Source organism: Bufo gargarizans, chromosome 5 (assembly GCF_014858855.1).
Source record: "Bufo gargarizans isolate SCDJY-AF-19 chromosome 5, ASM1485885v1, whole genome shotgun sequence".
In the NCBI taxonomy this organism is placed as follows: domain Eukaryota; kingdom Metazoa; phylum Chordata; class Amphibia; order Anura; family Bufonidae; genus Bufo; species Bufo gargarizans.
In genome coordinates, this window is record NC_058084.1 from 452,911,621 (window position 1) to 452,931,329 (window position 19,709).

The 19,709-nt window shown below is 47.4% G+C and overlaps 2 protein-coding genes across 2 annotated transcripts in view; both read left to right on the forward strand.

Annotated features, from left to right (window-relative positions):
- Positions 1-19,709, forward strand: part of LOC122937902 (E3 ubiquitin/ISG15 ligase TRIM25-like) — a 97,135-nt gene that overhangs the window by 13,112 nt on the left and 64,314 nt on the right. The window lies entirely within an intron of this gene.
- LOC122937903 (E3 ubiquitin/ISG15 ligase TRIM25-like) lies at positions 4,009-5,984 on the forward strand. Its single transcript, XM_044293085.1, has one exon. It carries the CDS (start codon positions 4,128-4,130, stop codon positions 5,847-5,849), a length of 1,722 nt encoding a protein of 573 aa, XP_044149020.1. The 5' UTR covers positions 4,009-4,127; the 3' UTR covers positions 5,850-5,984.

A 19,709-nucleotide genomic window follows, 5' to 3' on the forward strand; every position in this document is an offset into this window, starting at 1 on the left:
TCTAGTCCCGTCCTCGGATGTTTCTTTAGCACGACCCAATCACCTGGTTGGCTAGAATGAACACTGGTTATTGAGTCTGGGTCCGGGAGCAATTCCCGAACCCGGTGGTGGACATCAGGTGATAACCCGTGGGGCTGCCTGGAGGGATACCTGATGGAATAAAAGGGTTACAGCGGAACATTCAGGCCATGGATCGGACCGTGATTTTTACCTACTTTGCAAAAATCTGACCCAAGTACCAGCAAAGAAAAGGCAGTTGTGATTGATTGACATTTGAGAGGTTAGAAAGTTTGAAGATCGTTGATTTCTGCACCACTTTCCCCCCTTCTCATCGGCCTTAAAACCAGGACGAAGAGAAGCTGGATTAGCATAGTGCATCGTCTCAAGGTTAGATGGAGAGATGACGGAGGGATGAGAGAGAGAGATAGAGAAAGAGAAAAAGAAAAGCTCTTCTCTTGGACTCTGCAGTCTTAGCGGGATGGGAGTACATGACAGTGTTAGTTCGCACTGTCTGGGACTTTTGAATGTCCTGTTGCTGGAGATCGATGGATTCGTGCAGCCACAGTTCTGCTTTCTGGAGGGAACCATGGCTTTGGAGTCTAGTGGGGAATTACGGACGAACTTTTTCCCAATCCAGACCTCAAAGGTCCCTTCTTTGGGGATGATCCACTCTGAACCTACAGTCCCTTGGTGCCAATCTTTGAGGGGGCTTAACAACTCCTCCTCTATAGATGGATTTCATGTACTGCTTGGCTCTCCTATAGTAGTCAGAAGTGGTACCCTTCTGATCCCTAATTTTCCCTAAACCCATGCTCGAGCATAAATTTTCCTGCGACCTACGCACGGAATTTTCTAAAAGTAGGTGCGTCCACCTCCAGTGTCCTGCGACAAACGCCTGGACGGCTGCTACTCCTCTTCGTTCGCCTCTGAGTTGCCCTAGGGTTTCTGGCACCGACACACGGACTCCGTTCACCCTAGATAGACCTCAGGAAAAGGAGTAATCAGTGTGAGGAAAGGGCTCTCGCCGACACACGGCGGCCCTCTGAGTCTCCTAATGAGATATACCAGCCTCGGTTTTGGCTCTGAATAGTGACCTGACCACAGGATAGGGCTTCCAATTGACCTGGAGTAGAAAAGGGAGGTGCACAGAGAACACACAGTGCCTTCTGTGGGGACGAGGGGTGCACAGGAAACAAACACACAGTACTCCTGTGGGGAATGGGGTTACTCACATAGCTATTGGTATGCCCAGGTGATATACATCACCTTGTCTCCTTAAAAAAAAATGCTCATCAACTCACTTTCCTTTGCCGATATGATTCTATATAGTCAAGCTGAACAGCACACGAAGCCCTTTTTGCAGTGACTGATCAAAAACCTCTCTCAGCAGCAACCCTTGAATTCAGACAGTAGTTCCCACACAATATCATGAGACCCCCAGTACTCCTAACCAAATCTACAGAGAAAAGAGAGGAGAGAGAGAGAGAAAGCAGCAAATATGCAATAAAAACCTAAAAAATAAAAATGAGTAAAAGAAGAAAAATGTAAATATAAATTAATCAAAGAAATACCCACACAAAAATAGACAAATATAACTGAAAAAAATAAAAAAAGGAAAAAACACTTGATTATCTACATTGAGCTTCAGTAAAAAATTAATTTTACCTTAAAACCCAAAACTCATGCAAAAACTAAACCCTTAGGAACACATACAATTGTATAGGACTGAATTAACAAATCAATGTCCTGGAGGGTTCCCCTGAAACCGTACAGGAGAAATTCCTACCCACCCAGTAATTGAAATGTTAATTTTTCCCCAGCCCCAAACAGCTTCAGATTCATTTGACCAGAGAAGCAGGATTTAACATCACAAGGTCCCAAAACCGGTTTCTTTCACATTTTAACCGTTCATATTTTGATTTAAAATCTGCTTCACTGATCCAAGATCTTGGCTGTCCCTGCGTTCTCTGCCTTTGCAAAGAAGCATCGCTGGGACCACTACCCCACCTCGCCGAATAAGCCACTTGACTTCTAGGTGTGGTTCTGGGGTACTCAACATACCTGTGTCTGTTGCCATTAGCAACATTACAATATCGTGCAATGTGACCGTATTCCCTGCATGAGAAACAAAGGATAGCTCGCCTCCCTCCACAATAACTTGCACATGGCGATTTGAATTGGCGCACAACATTAACCATCCTAGCATGAGTAGCTCCCACATTACGATCTGTATTGAGTCCACTTACCACGGACTCATCTGAGGAATCTTCTGGCATTGTGTTAACACTTCCAGCTCCAGGGTCAGACAAATTGTCCATCTCCATCCCTGAATCGGTTCCACTATCTGAACCACAATCCTCAGACTTCTCCGTGCTTACAGCCCATACATTTCCTCTAATCCCAGACACATTACTCTCTAACGGTTGTTTCAATAACTCTGGCAATTCCCTTACAGCACCCAGTGCATGCATCAGGCTTCCAGATAAACCTTCATTCTCCTTGCACCAGAAAACAAACACCACAATGGTTGCTACAAAAAACAAAACACTAGTACTAGTTGTCCCAATACTTTTGGCACAGAACTACAAGTACCTCCTTTCTACACTGTAATACCCACATTAATTATGCCAAACAAGTCTACAATTCAGTGTAACAGCCACAGATACACAAACATTAAGCAGAATCATCAACTATAGGACGATTTCACCACTAAACTGCCACTAATGCTCACACAATGGTTCCTGTATCAGACTGGTCACTGAGCTATAACATAACCGAACACTAAACCGATATCAGCACAAAACTTATTAAAACAAAATCAAACTGTACATAGAAAGGTTACAAAAAGACAAGATAACTATTCAACAAAACTAACATTTCAGGCAAAAATAATCAAATCGCTTCCCATAGCAAACTAATTAAGATGGCCGACAAACTTAAAGATGGCCGACAAGCATGGTAAAGATGGCCGACAAGCATGGTAAAGATGGCCGACAAGCATGGTAAAGATGGCCGACAAGCATGGTAAAGATGGCCGACAAGCATGGTCACACAAAGGAAATCAAGATAGTGTCTACAATATCCAGCAATAAAAACAGTTTTTATATTTCCCTATGTTTAAACCAGAGAAAAACCTCCACTCTATGGGTGATTTACAGGCTAACAATACAAAAACCACTCTGAACGCTGTCTCTAATGTACAGACACTAAAACCAATTGCTGCCTCTATAAAATCGCCTCTTACAAAATCACAGTAACATAAAAGTTAAGAAGTTACAAAAAACACAATTCCCTGTCCTGCTCATCATACAATCTCTGTACAATCAACACAATGGAAAAACACTTACCCCATTCCTTACACCACTCGATGCGGCAGACAACAACCACATAGGTTGTTTGAACAGATTTTTCTTTCCTCTGATACCAGCAGATTGGAGGACACAGATTTCAGTTCACAAAGAGCAAAACTTTCTCAAAAATGAGAGTAAAGAAAAGGATATTACCTTATGCCGGCCTTTTTTGCTTTTTGAAAATTAAATTGTGTCTCCTTTTAAGTTCTGCTGATAACAGGGAAAAAAATTATTTCCTTCCTGAGCTCGCCATCTGTTGTGGTAAAAATATTAATAGTTGTAATCAGCCCGCATCATAGTTAGTGTAAGGAAAAGGCAACTCCATCTTCCCTCAGCCGCAGCCTGTTAACCACACAAATGCTACCATCTTCATTCAACTCTCCTGTGCATATCCTCCCTCCTCCATGCCCAGTGCGTCCTTTATTGACTAAAACAAAAGGTGTAAAAGGGGCTGGCCCAAGACAAGGATACAGGAAGTGATGACATATCAAAGGACAGGGAGGGGCAGCCAATGTGGCTGTGCAGACAATGGACACACCCCATACAAACACATGTATACAATAATCTACCATTACCACTGAGAGACATGATGACAATCTATAAAACACACACACATCCTAAGATAAAATGTCCGCATAATAAAATTTCCACAACAGAATCAGGACTAAACACAGTCCCTGAGCTGCAGGGGTTAATAGTTTGTTCTCAGAAGATCTCCGCCCTCTGCAGGAAGTGAAGAAACCTTTTCACTTTCGATTCCTGCTCTTCCTCACTACAATGGCGTCTGCTGAGCTGAGGGACGAGCTGAACTGCTCCATCTGCCTGAGCCTTTATACGGATCCCGTATCCCTGAGATGTGGACACAACTTCTGCCGCTCGTGTATTGTAAGTGTGCTGGATGCACAGGAGGCAGGCGGAGTGTATTCCTGTCCTGACTGCAGAGCGGAATATCCAGAGCGTCCGGCCCTGGAGAAGAACAGGAAGCTAAGTAATATAGTGGAGCGTTTCTTATCTACTCAGCCTGATATGGAGAAGACCAGAACCTTCTGTAGTTACTGCACAAAGTCTCCTGTACCGGCTGTGAAGTCATGTCTGCAGTGTGAGAACTCTCTATGTGATGACCACCTGACCGTCCACAACCAGACGATGGACCATGTATTATCAGAACCCACCAGCTTCTTTGGCAACAAAAAATGTTCCATCCACAAGAAGGTTCTGGAGTATTACTGCCCGCAGGACGCGGCTTGTCTATGTGTGTCTTGCTGTCTGGTTGGCACGCATAGGGGTCATCAGGTGGAACTTCTAGAAGAGGCTCCGGAGAAGAAGAAAAAGAAACTGAAGAAATACCTGAATGAAGTAAACCCACAAAGAGCAGAAATAAATGCAAGAATTCAGAGGCTGCACAATCAGAAGGGGAAAATCCATGAGAAAGCCTCTGAGAAGAGGAAGAACATCAATAAGTTATTTATAAACATTAAGGAGCAACTGGAAATTGCAGAAAAGAAGGTTCTGAGCGAGATCTCCAGGCAGGAGATTAAGATGGTGTCCCAGATAGATGATCTGATGAAGAAGATGGAAATAAAAGAGGACGAGCTGTCCAGGAAGATGCATCATGTGGAGGAGATGTGTCGTATCACTGACCCAATAAGACTCTTACAAGAAAGCGACATTACAGTATGTAGTCCTGGAGATGATGAGGGCACAGGTGGAGATGGTGGACAGATGAATTCTGAGGAGGTGGGACTGGTCCCAGGACAAGCTGAAGTTCACGTGCTTGATAATGACACTGACCCAAAAAACATCCTACAAGAATCAGACCAAATAGCATCCCTTAGTGACAAGAGAGTGGTGACAGAAGAAGCTGCAGTTAGAGACAATGAGATGGCTGATGATCTGGAAGATGTTTTGATCTCATCAATTTTACACCGATCTTTGAAGGATGTTATCACCTATGTAACATCAGAGTTCGGGATCCATGTTCCTGACACATTGCTGGATGTGGACACGGCTCATACAAATATGGGATTATCAGAAGATCTGAGAACAGCAACAAATTTGGAAGAAAACCAGGGCCTACCAGAATCGCCAGGAAGGTTCCAGATATACTGCCAGGTATTAAGCAGATGTAGCTTCTCCTCAGGAAGACATTACTGGGAGGTAGAGTGGAACCAGGCAGGAAAATGGGGCATTGGAATGTGTTACCCCAGTATAGAAAGGAATGGTTATCCGTCTGGTATAGACCATAACGATAAATCTTGGTGTTTGTTTCTCTATGATAAAAATTGTTCAGCATATCACAACTCAGTCAACCTAGTCCTTGATGTAAATCCAACTTGTCCAACATTTGGAGTCTTCTTAGACTATGAGGCCGGGCGTCTGTCCTTCTACGAACTGTGTGATCCCATCAGACACTTGCACACCTTCCGCGCCTCTTTCGCTGAACCCTTACATGTTATCCTCTATGTTTTTAAAGGAGCCTCTGTTAAAATAAAAAGCTGAGCCCCATGTCGTCCACATTATAATTACTATATGGATCTGTAGAACAGTAACCCTCAGCAGGACCTTCTAAGAACACATAACATATGGCAGCTGCCATTTTTCATGTTTGATTTATTTTTTTCCTCCTTTGGAGATGGTGGGGGGGGGGGGGGGCGATTTATCATGAGAAGAATATTTGAAGTCAGTTTTTCTTGAGTGTGTTTGGAGTACTTTATGCCACATTTATCAAATGTCACATGTTGTTTGAAAAATTTGTCTTGTCCTTAGGCCTTATGCACATGTCCGTTGTGTGTTTTGCGGTCCGCAAAACACAGATGGTGTCCCTGTGCGTTCCGCAATTTGCCATTGATATAACTGCCTATTCTTGTCCGCAAAATGGACAAGAATAGCACAGGTTATTTATTTTTTTGCGGGACCACAGAACGGAGCAACGGATGCGGACAGCACACAAAGTGCTATCCCCATCTTTTGTGGCCCCATTGAAGTGAATGGGTCCTCATCCAAGCCGCAAAAATTGCAGCTCGCATGCGGGCCAAAACAACGGCCGTGTGCATAAGGCCTTAAACCTAGCACTTTTGTCAAGAAAAGCTTCTCCACTTTTCTTACTTCACTCCCCTCCTAGATTGAGATTGTGACTTTTAACCACCTCAGCTCCCCTAGTTTAAACACCCTTAATGACCAGACCACTTTTTACAATTCTGCACTACACTACTTTCACCGTTTATTGCTCGGTCATGCAACTTACCACCCAAATTAATTTTACCTCCTTTTCTTCTCACTAATAGAGCTTTCATTTGGTGGTATTTTATTGCTGCTGATATTTTAACTTTTTTTGTTATTAATCAAAATTTACCAATATTTTTGCAAAAAAATGACATTTTTCACTTTCAGTTGTAATTTTTTTTTTTTAAACTACATTTCTATATAAATTTTTCTCTAAATTTATTGTTCTACATGTCTTTGATAAAAAAAAAAGTGGTTTGGGTAAAAGTTATAATGTTTACAAACTATGGTACAAAAATGTGAAATTCCGCTTTTTGAAGCAGCTCTGACTTTCTGAGCACCTGTCATGTTTCCTGAGGTTCTACAATAGACAGTATAAAAACCCCACAAATGACCCCATTTCGGAAAGTAGACACCCTAAGGTATTCGCTGATGGGCATAGTGAGTTCATAGAACTTTTTATTTTTTGTCACAAGTTAGCGAAAAATGATGATTTTTTCATTTTTATGTTTTTCCTTACAAAGTCTCATATTCCACTAACTTGTGACAAAAAATAAAAACTTCCATGAACTCACTATGCCCATCACAAAATACCTTGGGGTGTCTTCTTTCCAAAATGGGGTCACTTGTGGGGTAGTTATACTGCCCTGGCATTTTAGGGGCCCTAATGCGTGAGAAGTATGTGTACAAAATGTGTAAAAAATGCCCTGTGAAATCCGAAAGGTACTCATTGGAATGTGGGCCCCTTTGCCCACCTAGGCTGCAAAAAAGTGTCACACATGTGGTATCGCCGTACTCAGGAGAAGTCGGGCAATGTGTTTTGGGGTGTCTTTTTACACATACCCATGCTGGGTGAGATAAATATCTCTGTCAAATGACAACTTTGTATAAAAAAAATGGGAAAAGTTGTCTTTTAGAGAGATATTTCTCTCACCCAGCATGGGTATATGTAAAAAGACACATTGCCCAACTTCTTCTGAGTATGGCGATACCACATGTGTGACACTTTTTTGCAGCCTAGGTGGGCAAAGGGGCCCACATTCCAAAGAGCACCTTTAGGATTCCACAGGGCATTTTTTACACATTTTGATTTCAAACTACTTCTCACGCATTAGGGCCCCTAAAATGCCAGGGCAGTATAAATACCCGACAAGTGACCCCATTTTGGAAAGAAGACACCCCAAGGTATTTCGTGATGGGCAAAGTGAGTTCATGAAAGTTTTTATTTTTTGTCACAAGTTAGTGGAATATGAGACTTTGTAAGAAAAAAAATAAAATGAAAAAAATCATCATTTTCCGCTAACTTGTGACAAAAAATAAAAAGTTCTATGAACTCACTATGCCCATCAGCAAATACCTTAGGGTGTCTACTTTCCGAAATGGGGTCATTTGTGGGATAGTTATACTGTCCTGGCATTTTAGGGGCCCTAATGCGTGAGAAGTAGTTTGAAATCCAAATGTGTTAAAAATGCCCTGTGAAATCCTAAAGGTGCTCTTTAGAATGTGGGCCCCTTTGCCCACCTAGGCTGCAAAAAAGTGTCAGACATGTGGTATCGCCGTACTCGGAAGAAGTAGGGCAATGTGTTTTGGTGTGTATTTTTACATATACCCATGCTGGGTGAGAGAAATATCTCTCTAAAAGTCAACTTTTACCATTTTTTTAATACAAAGTTGCCATTATAGAGCTATTTCCCTCACCCAGCATGGGTATATGTAAAAAGACACCCCAAAACACATTGCCCTACTTCTTCTGAGTACGGCGATACCACATGTGTGACACTTTTTTGCAGCCTAGATGCGCCAAGGGGCCCAAATTCCTTTTAGGAGGGCATTTTTAGACATTTGGATCCCAGACTTCTTCTCGCGCTTTAGGGCCCCTAAAATGCCAGGGCATTATAAATACCCCACATGTGACCCCATTTTGGAAAGAAGACACCCCAAGGTATTCAATGAGGGGCATGGCGAGTTCATAGAAGATTTTTCTTTTTTGGGCACAAGGTAGCAGAAATAGATTTTTTATTATTTTTTGTTTATTCTCACAAAGTCTCCCTTTCCGCTAACTTGGGACAAAAAGTTCAATCTTTCATGGACTCAATATACCCCTCAGTGAATACCTTGAGGTGTCCTCTTTCCGAAATGGGGTCACATGTGGGGTATTTATACTGCCCTAGCATTTTAGGGGCCCTAAAGCGTGAGAAGAAGTCTGGAATATGAATGTCTAAAAAAGTTTACGCATTTGGATTCCGTGAGGGGTATGGTGAGTTCATGTGAGATTTTATTTTTTGTCACAAGTTAGTGGAATATGAGACTTTGTAAGAAAAAAAAAATCAATATCTGCTAACTTGTGCCAAAAAACACATACGGACGTCTGAATGGAGCCTTACAGGGGGGTGATCAATGACAGGGGGGTGATCACCCCATATAGACTCCCTGATCACCCCTCTGTAAGGCTCCATTCAGAGGTCCTTATGTGTTTTGCGGATCTACGGATCGGATCCGCATAACACATACGGACCTCTGAATGGAGCCTTACAGGGGGGTGATCAATGACAATGGGGTGATCAGGGAGTCTATATGGGGTGATCACCCCCCTGTAAGGCTCCATTCAGAGGTCCCTATGTGTTTTGTGGATCTGATCCGTGGATCCATAAAACACATACGGACCTCTGAATGGAGCCTTACAGGGGGGGTGATCAATGACAGGGGGTGATCAGGGAGTCTATATGGGTATCACGACCGGTGTGTCTATCACATACGTGACACAGAGGGAGGGAAAGAGGAAGGCCCTGTCCAAGGGAGAGGGAAAGGTGGTGACCCCTATCTCACCTTGAGGCTGGCACCTGACTGCCCTAACGTCCCTAGACGGGTTCCTCACCCGTACACCGATCACGTGCCTAAAACCCTGGCTTTCCCTAAGATGAGCCCTAGATAGTGAATAGGGCGGTGGGAACACTACTCCGCACCACTAGCTCTAAAGGAAAACACCAAGGGGAGGACAGACAATACAGACTAAACATATAATCCCAGGTGGGCGACAACAGAAGACAACAAAAAGCCCAACAGGGATCCGGAGGATAACACTCTGGAACAACAACCAGGATTTACAGCTCCAGTGGGTCAGTATAGAAGTCCAGGCAGGAAGCTCTATATCTGGCAACCAGAGAAGTGAGAGAGGAGAATATAAGGAGGTTGGGAGTGACAGACAAGAAACAGCTGAGGAGGAGAAGCTACGGATCCCTGAGTGAGACAAAAAGGATTGCAAGGCAAACACAGAAAACTATCATTAAGAAACAACGTGATCTTTAGACATAGAGCGCGCAGTCACCCGCTGCGACTTCCTGACCCCGGGTATAACGGAGTCAGACGTGGCTCTTGACACCCTCGTGACAGTACCCCCCCTTTCACGAGGTGGCCTCCGGACACTCAGGACCAGGTCTCTCAGGATGAGAGGCATGGAAAGCCTGAACTAACCTGTTGGCGTTTACCTCTGACGCTGGAACCCACATTCTTTCCTTGGGACCGTAACCCCTCCAATGCACCAGATACTGAAGAGAGCGGAGGACCAAACGAGAATTAACAATTTTGGATATTTGAAACTCCAGATTACCATCCACAATAACCGGAGGAGGTGGCAGCGGTGATGGTTCTAGAGGCGGAATATACTTCTTGAGTAACGACTTATTGAAGACGTTATGGATCTTAAAAGTCTGAGGTAGCTCCAGGCGAAAAGCCACGGGGTTAATGACGGCTACTATTTTATAAGGACCAATGAACTTAGGACCCAGTTTCCAAGAGGGAACCTTCAACTTAATATTCCTAGTAGACAACCACACAGTCATTCACTCCTAGGTCCGGACCTGGCGACCGTTTCTTATCAGCCATGCATTTATATTTACCTCCCATATTTTTCAAGTTAGCTTGCACCTTCTGCCATACCGATGAAAGAGATGACGAAAACCGTTCCTCTTCGGGAACCCCAGAAGACCCCCCCTCTTTGAAAGTACAGAATTGGGGATGAAAACCATATGCACCAAGAAATGGTGACTTGCCAGTGGATTCCTGACGGCGATTATTTATGGCAAACTCGGCTAACGGTAAATATGATGACCACACCTCTTGGTTTTCAGACACAAAACACCTTAGATATGTCTCAAGGTTTTGGTTGGTACGCTCAGTCTGTCCATTGGACCGAGGATGAAAAGCTGAGGAAAAGGACAAGTGTACCCCCAAACGGGAACAAAAAGCTTTCCAAAACTTAGAAATAAACTGGGTTCCCCGATCCGAAACCACATCGGAAGGGACCCCGTGAAGCTTCACAATTTCACTGATAAACACCTGAGCAAGAGTCTTAGCATTAGGAAGTGCGGGTAACGCAATAAAGTGTACCATTTTGCTAAACCTGTCTACTACTACCAAGATAACAGTTTTACTCGCAGACAAAAGGTAAGTCAGTGATGAAATCCATTGACAGATGTGTCCATGGCCTATTGGGGATGACAAGTGGCAATAAAGACCCTGCTGGACGTGTATGAGAGACTTTTGCGTGTGCACAAGTAGAACAAGTAGACACAAAATCCATTACATCCTGACACAACCTTGGCCACCAAAAACGACGAGACAATAGCTCCAAGGTTGCTTTACTACCCGGGTGCCCAGCAAGTGCCGAATTATGATGTTCCTTTGATAATTCGAGACGCAGGTTTAACGGTACAAACAATTTCTCTGAGGGGCAAGAGGCCGGGGCGTCCCCCTGGGCCTCTAACACCTTCCCCTCCAGAACAGAGTGTACAGCAGAGACAACCACTCCTCTTTGTAAAATGGGTACCGGATCACTAACATTACCCCCTCCAGGGAAACTACGAGATAATGCGTCTGCCTTGGTATTTTTTGCCCCAGGACGATAGGTGATAAAAAAGTTAAATCTGGTAAAGAATAGCGACCACCTAGCTTGTCTAGGGGTGAGACGCTTAGCCGATTCGAGGTACAGAAGGTTTTTGTGATCCGTAATCACCGTGACGGGGTGGATTGCTCCCTCTAAGAAGTGACGCCACTCTTCAAACGCCAGTTTAATCGCCAACAGTTCCCTATTTCCAATATCATAGTTCTTTTCAGCTGTAGATAACTTTTTGGAAAAGAAAGCGCAAGTACGCCATTTGCCAGGAGACTGACCCTGAGACAATACAGCTCCCACCTCTGACGCATCTACTTCAACAATAAAAGGCTGGGAGACATCAGGTTAAATTAGAACAGGTGCCGAGGTAAATCTCTCTTTTAGAGAGGAAAATGCAATTTTAGCGGCGTCAGACCATTTAGAAAAATCAGTCCCCTTCCTAGTCATGTCAGTAAGGGGTTTAACGATCACCGAATAATTTTTAATGAACTTTCTATAGAAATTTGCGAAACCCAAAAACCGTTGTAGAGCTTTAAGGTTCTCAGGAAGATCCCAATCTAAAATTGCCTGGACCTTCCTAGGATCCATATGGAAACCTGAAGCAGATAATAGATATCCCAGGAACTGTATTTCCTGAACTGCAAAGACACATTTTTCAATTTTCGCATATAATTTATTCGTCCGTAGGACCTGCAGTACCTGTCTGACATGTACTTCATGTGTTTTCAGATCAGCCGAATAAATTAAGATATCATCTAGGTATATCACCACAAACCTGCCGATAAGGCCTCTCTTACACTTGCGTTGTCCGGATCCGGCGTGTACTCCACTTGCCGGAGGTACACGCCGGATCCGGAAAAACGCAAGTGTACTGAAAGCATTTTAAGACAGATCCGTCTTCAAAATGCTTTCAGTGTTACTATGGCAGCCAGGACGCTATTAAAGTCCTGGTTGCCATAGTAGGAGCGGGGAGCGGTATACTTACAGTCCGTGCGGCTCCCGGGGCGCTCCAGAATGACGTCAGAGCGCCCCATGCGCATGGATGACGTGCCATGCGATCACGTCATCCATGCGCCTGGGGCGCCCTGACGTCACTCTGGAGCGCCCCGGGAGCCGCACGGACGGTAAGTATGCTGCTCCCCCGCTCCCCGCTACACTTTACCATGGCTGCCAGGACTTTTGCGTCCCGGCAGCCATGGTAACCATTAAGAAAAAGCTAAACGTCGTATCCGGCAATGCGCCGAAACGAAGTTTAGGTTAAGGCCGGATCAATGCCTTTTAATGGGCATTAATTCCGGATCCGGCCTTGCGGCAAGTGTTCAGGATTTTTGGCCGGAGCAAAAAGCACAGCATGCTGCGGTATTTTCTCCGGCCAAAAAACGTTCCGTTCTGGTGGCCACCCGACGGCTTAGGGAGGGTGGGCAGGGAATGGTGGCCCTTCCCCCCCCTGTTTCCTACCCCTTTAATATATACTTCCTCTGATGCCCGTTCCGGTGGGCATGCAGGGGTTAATATAGGGTTCCGGTTAGGAGAGTGGGCGGTCAGCCGGGAGGGCATATATGCCACTGTCCCGCCTTCCCTCTTCCTCTTTGAGCGGAAGCGCTTTGTGGTCTGCAGCGCTCTGTCCGCATGGAGATGGCCGCCTCAGATGCCCCTCTGCTGGAGGCTTTGAGGGCGAGATTAGCTGAGGGAGGTGAGGGATGGCTGCGCTCATTTCTGAGCAGCCTCGGTTCCCCTCAATCTTCCTCCTCCCCTGGCTTGGCGTGCGCCCCTGCGGAGGTAATGCCCGTCGATCCCGATACTGCGGTGGGGGGCCGGCGGTCTGCTCGGCACATCCGCCCCCCCGCTAGGTTCGGGTACAGTCCCCCCCCTTCATTTCCACTTACCCTGACTGCTCCGGCCGGCGCTGATGTCTCTCATGCTGGCCGGCAGGTCCCCTGTGCTGCCGAGTCAGCGGTGGCTCCGCCCCTTCCGGTTCCCTCTCCTCACATGTCCCGTCCTGCTGCCGCTTGTTTAACTGCGGCTTGGAGCGGTGGTATAGTTATGGGTGCTCAGGCCAGCAGCTCCTCCTCCCGGAGTCTCCCTCTCACCCCCCCAGCATCTCAGTCCTTGCCCCCTCATGCTCCCCAGGGACAGCAGCAATTAGATGGGGCTCTGCCACCAGCTGCAGTTGTGGAAGTGGCCGCCCCTCTGTCTCATAATGACAATGGGGTGCGGGTGGAACCCCTTTCTGCCCCTGCAGTTCATGCTTACCCGCTGCCGCCTCCCCTTTCCCTTCCCCAGGGGTCACGCCAGCGCAGGGTTCGGTCCAGCTCGTCGTCCTCCTCCCCGGAGAGCAGAAGACGCGTTCGGCGAGGTTCCCGCAGGCGTCACTCCCGCCGCAGGTCTGATGGCTCGGCGCGGAGCAGGCGCTCCAGATCCTCCAGATGGCGTTCGCCGTCCTCCTCTGAAGGGTCGATGGCTGCGTCGGGGGAGTCTGGTCAAGCAGTTCGTTCGCGTCGCGCTGGGCGGTCGCGTCCTCGGTCATCCAGGGTCCGTGGCCTGGCTCCTACGGCGTCTGTGCAGCCTGAGGTTCCGATGCCTGCTGCTCCGGTGATTCCTGTCTCTTCTTCCGGTGAGTGCCATTCTGTGGGTATATTGGGGGCGGGGGCGGGGGAAACGAACACGGCTGAGTTATTGAAGATGTTGTTGGATCGGTTGCAGCCGCCTGCCCAGGTTCAGGGACCCCCCTCCTAGCGTTAAACAGGCGCCCGTGCTTGCGGGAGTTCACAAGGATTCATGTTATTGCGGGGTTAGCCTCCTTGGTTCCCACCTGGAGGAAGCGGTTAGGGAAAAGGTGTGGGCTAACCAGTATGTGGATGTTTGGTCCCTCATATCGGTTGACCAACACACGGTGGATAAGGAAAGGCGTTTTTCGGATAGACCTTCTGAGCGTAGACCCCGGGTGGCCAAGACCATGAACAATTGGTTGCATCCTGAGCGATGTTCCGAGCTGTTCGTTTATCAGGATATTATTTATAGTGCTTATAAATCGCACGGGGGCAGTGCCTGGTGGCGGTATGATGAGGAGTTTCGTCGTCGGTTGGCGTTACACCCGGAGATGGGGTGGGGGGTTAAGGCGACGGATGTGTGGTTGAGGTTAATGGTTGTGCAGAGGCCCCCTCCCTTTCCAGCGGCGGCCGCTGGTTCAGAGGGATCACCTTCCCATGGACCGGTGGCCGTCCGTAGCCCCGGGTCCTGCTGGTTATTTAACGAAGGAAGCTGCAGGTTCGCCGGGTTGTGTAGATTCAAGCATGAGTGCTCCGCCTGCGGAGGCCCTCATCCCGCTAATAAGTGTACCCGCCCCACAGTTAGGCCAGCCAAACAGTTTGAGCAAGGGGGTTTTAAGGACCCCGGTGAGCGTGGCAGAGATGGGCCCCTGGTTAGACAGGTACCCCAATAAACAGGCTGCGGCTCAACTCCGTTTTGGTTTTTCCTTCGGGTTTTTTATCCCTTTTGTTCTTAATCGTTCTCCGGTTTTTTCGGATAACTTGAAGTCGGCTCGGGAGCTACCAGATGTTCTTAGGGACAAGGTCTTTAAGGAGGTTTCATTGGGTAGGATTAAGGGTCCTTTTGATGTGTTACCATTCCCTAATTTGCGAGTCTCTCCGCTGGGCGTTGTCCCTAAGAAAGAACCGGGTAAGTTCAGGTTGATTCATCATCTATCTCACCCGAAGGGTTCGTCAGTTAATGATGCCATTAGTCCGGAGGATGCCTCGGTGTCTTATGTCTCCTTTGACCGTGCGGTTGCGTTGGTCAGGGAGGCGGGCAAAGGGGCCCTCCTGGCTAAGTCGGATATTGAATCAGCTTTCCGTCTGCTTCCTGTTCACCCTGATTGTTTTCATTTACTAGGTTGCTGTGTAGACGGTAAGTTTTACTATGACACCTGTCTCCCTATGGGTTGTTCCATTTCATGTCATTATTTTGAGTTGTTTGGTTCCTTTCTGGAATGGGTCATCCGTTATGAGTCGGGCTCTACGTCAGTTTTGCACTATTTGGATGACTTTCTTTTTGTTTCTCCAGGGTCTGGTGATGGTTGCTTGTTATTGCTGAATCTGTTTTTGGAGAGGATGGCGCAGTTTGGGGTTCCGATTTCCATGGAGAAAACAGAAGGCCCGGTCACGTGTTTGTCGTTTCTGGGTATTGAGATTGACACAGTTGATATGGTTTTTCGGTTGCCAGGTGATAAGCTTCAGAAGCTTTTAGATTTAATTGATGGGTTTTTGGCAGTTAAGAAGGTTACTCTCCTGCAGATGCAGTCTCTTTTGGGCCTCTTGTGCTTTGCTTGTAGGGTGATGCCCATGGGCCGTGTTTTTGCCCGCCGTTTATCTTTAGCCACCAGGGGTGTTCAGTCCCCCCGTCATCGCATCCGGATCACTGCGTCACTGAAGGAGGACTTGCGGGTCTGGAAGGCTTTTCTACAATCTTTCAATGGTCATACCTGTTACATGTCTGTGGTTACCCCTAACTCTGAACTGTCTCTGTTTTCGGATGCTTCCGGGTCATGTGGTTTTGGTACGATTTTGGGGGTGGAATGGTGTGCCGGCGAGTGGCCTGACGCCTGGCGATCGGCTGGTTTGTGCAAGAACCTTACGTTATTGGAGTTGTTCCCGATTGTGGTGTCGGTGGAGTTGTGGAGGGACCGGCTAGCCAATAAGCATGTTTCTTTTTGGACGGACAATTTGAGTGTGGTTTATGCTGTCAATACCTTGTCTTCCTCTTCTCTCCCGGTTCTGGCGTTGCTCCGGCATCTCGTACTTCGGTGCCTCGAATGTAATATCTATTTTAGGGCTCGTCATGTTCCAGGTGTTGATAATAAAATTGCTGATGCTCTTTCCCGTTTTCGTTGGCAGGATTTCAGGTCTTTTCTTCCGGGAGCGGATTTGGAGGGCAGGGAATGCCCGTCGTACCTGTGGGACCTGGTGGACAGGAGCTGATGTCGCTGGTTCGATCGTCTGTTTCCCCGGCGACTTGGCAAGCGCATGGTAAGGCGTGGGCTGAGTGGTGGGAAATGGTGGATGACAGGGACGTGGTTTCCCGGGATGACCTACGATTGGATGTCACAATTGATTGGTTATTGCGCTTGCGGGCTACAAGAGTTTCTGCAGCGGCTGCGTAACGACGCCTGGCTGGTGTCGCCTTTCATTTCAAATTGCGCGGATGGGTAGATGTGACTAAGCAGTTCATTATCCGTCAGGCCATGAAGGGTTGGAGAAAGGAGTTAGTCTCTCGGGAGAGCCGAAGACCGATCTCGTTTAACTTGCTGGGTAGGCTTCTGTCCAGGCTTCCTGAAGTTTGCACGTTACCTTTTGAGGTAGCGTTGTTTTCGTGTAGTTTTAGCGTAGCCTTCTTTGCGGCCCTGAAGTTGGGAGAATTGGTTGCCCCTTCTGGTAGCAAGCCAGGGGGTCTTTCTTGTCAGGACGTGGTGTTAGGTAATGATTCTTTGAGGATTCGGGTCCGACGGTCTAAGACGGACCAGTTTGGCAGGGGTGCCTGGATTCCGCTATATCCGGTGTCTGGTATTTCTTGCCCTGTTAGGTTAGTGGGTAGCTATAGTTTAGTTTGCCCGGAGTGCCGTAATTTCTTTGCGCATGCGGACGGTTCTCCCTTGACCAAATTCCAGTTTACCCGGGTTTTGAGGTCTTGTTTGGAGTTAGTTGGGGTGAATCCCAGGGAGTTCGGTACTCATTCATTCCGTATTGGGGCGGCCAGGGCAGGTTTACCCGAATCGGAGGTTATGAGAATTGGCAGGTGGAAGTCAGCCTGCTTTGCAAGGTATATTAGACCGGACCTTCTGTTATAAAAAAAAAAAAGATATGGGAAGAGTGTTGTTATAATTTATTTATGTACATTTTACTTGTATGAGATGCTCAATATGATGGTTGTTTGCAGGTCTCTTGGTTTTGTATGGCGTTTGCTTGGTGCTAACTCTTTTTTCTTGCAGGTCCTGGGCGTCCGGCCGTGTGGATCGTGGGCCATTCGTATGTTTTCTGGGCGGCTCAGAGAGCTGATTGCCGACCTGGGGGGAGGTCCCTCGGCTTCCGTGAGGTGGACGTAGCCTGGAGAGGAATCCGGGGTTTGCGATGGGCTCAGCTCCTGTCTCAAGTGGTCAAAATCGGTTCGCAGGCCAGTGGCCCGGTTATTTAAGTTTTACATGCTGGGGGGAACGATATGGGTTCTGTTCCCCTGGTGGAATTGTTGACCCTCATCAGGTCCGATTTGGAGCGTTTTCCTTCATTTTTTCGTGAGGTGGTCCTGGTCTGGTCTGAGGTTGTTCCTCGGGTGGTATGGCAGGGTGGGGAGGCGGTCGAGAGGTGTAGGAGAACGATTAATGCCTGTATTTCCCGTTTCGTCAGGTCCCGGGGTGGTGTGGTTGTCAGACACCGGCAGCTTGAGGGCGATAACCGTTCATTGATGAGGCCCGATGGGGTACACCTGAATGATATAGGTTTAGATATCTTCCTTTCAGGTATCCAGGATGGGGTGGAGCAGGCCATGTTTTTGTTGGGTGGTGGTCGGAGCCCCGTTTGAGGGCGGTGCTCCTCCTTGGCGGCTAGTTATTGCAGCGTAAAGGTGTTGGAGGAAAAATGGGCGGATCCGCACGCTGGGATACCAGCGGCTGGTGGAGAGCACGGTTCAAGGTTATAGTTTTGCCGTTTGAATAAAGCTGTGGCCGATTACCACCAAACAAAATAAAAGGTTAAAAGTTGAACGGTGTCAGTGTCGTTATTGAAGGGGTTAGTGTCACTACCAGAGCTTTGAGACGTTCTCACAGCTCTGTGTCTCCACCCCTGTGATGATGTCACTTAGAGTTTGGAGGTGTTCTCACTGTTCTGTTTCTCCGCCCCTGTGATGAGGTCTTTACTCCCAGCTGTTCCTCCTGCGTTTGATTTCCCTGCCTTTAAATCACCCCTCCTCCTATTGCAGGGCGTGGATTATATTTCTCTTTTCAGTTGTAGCTCTGCCTTGAGTATCTTCACTTGTTAAGCTATTAGTTCTCTGGACCTGTGTTCTGTTGCTGCAAGCACTCCGGATATTGCCAGCGGCCCTTGGATCCGTCTTCTCTACGGCTGCAGCTCCATCAGCTAAGTGTGCAGACATTGTTGTGTACCTGGTGATTTTCTGACTGGATCTGAGGTGGCCACGGTTCCCTCCATATTCTGAGCAGGGCATCGGTGGCCGTGCCTCTTCCACTATTGTAGGGGTTACAGGGCTCATCAGTCTTAGGCACGCGGGCATGTCTCGTTCCACCACATGGATCCGGGCATGTGCTTTAGCAGCATAGGGAGAGTGTTGAGGGTCTGACAGGGGTCACCCTTTCTCTTCCCTAGTTTGGGTCCGGTCAGTAGCTCTTTTTACTGTGTATGCTCTTGTTACCCTTAAACAGCCATGACATTATAATCCACCAAAACCGTCCTTGTTGACATGGATCCGCTTTCTGGCTTGGTTGACCGCATGCAGGGTCTTTCTTTGGAAGTAGCGGATCTCCGTCAATCTGTGACTCAGCTACAAGCATTGGGCTCTGCTCCGGCTCATGGAGTCTGTTGCAAGCCAAAGGTCTCACTTCCGGAAACGTTCTCCGGGGCCAGTGAGAATTTTGTTCGCTTCAGAGAGGCATGTAAACTCCATTTTTGTTTGTGTCCCCACTCCTCTGGTAATGAGGAACAGAGGGTGAGGATTGTCATCTCCCTGCTCAGGGGTAATGCTCAGACTTGGGCTTTTTCGCTGCCATCAGGGGATCCTTCCCTTCGATCCGTGGAAAGATTTTTTGTGGCCCTGGGGCAGATATATGATGACCCGGATCGTGTTGCTCTGGCAGAATCGAACTTACGTGTTTTATGCCAGAACAAACTGTCTGCGGAGCTTTATTGTTCTGAATTTCGGAGATGGGCAGCTGATTCAGGCTGGAATGATGCTGCACTCCGAAGTCAGTTCTGTCATGGTCTCTCAGAGGGTTTGAAAGATGCCTTTGCTTTCCATGAGAGACCAACGTCCTTAGAGTCTGCCATGTCATTGGCGGTACGCCTTGACAGGCGTCTAAGGGAAAGAAACAAGACCTCTCCGTCCAGCCATTGTCAGTCTAGGGGCAATGGTGCGGACTCATTCAGTATGCAGGGGTCTCATCCTGTCTCGCTCCCCTCTGAGGAGGAGCCCATGCAGCTAGGCCGACTTGCCCCTGATAAAAGAGGATTTAGTCCTCAGAATAT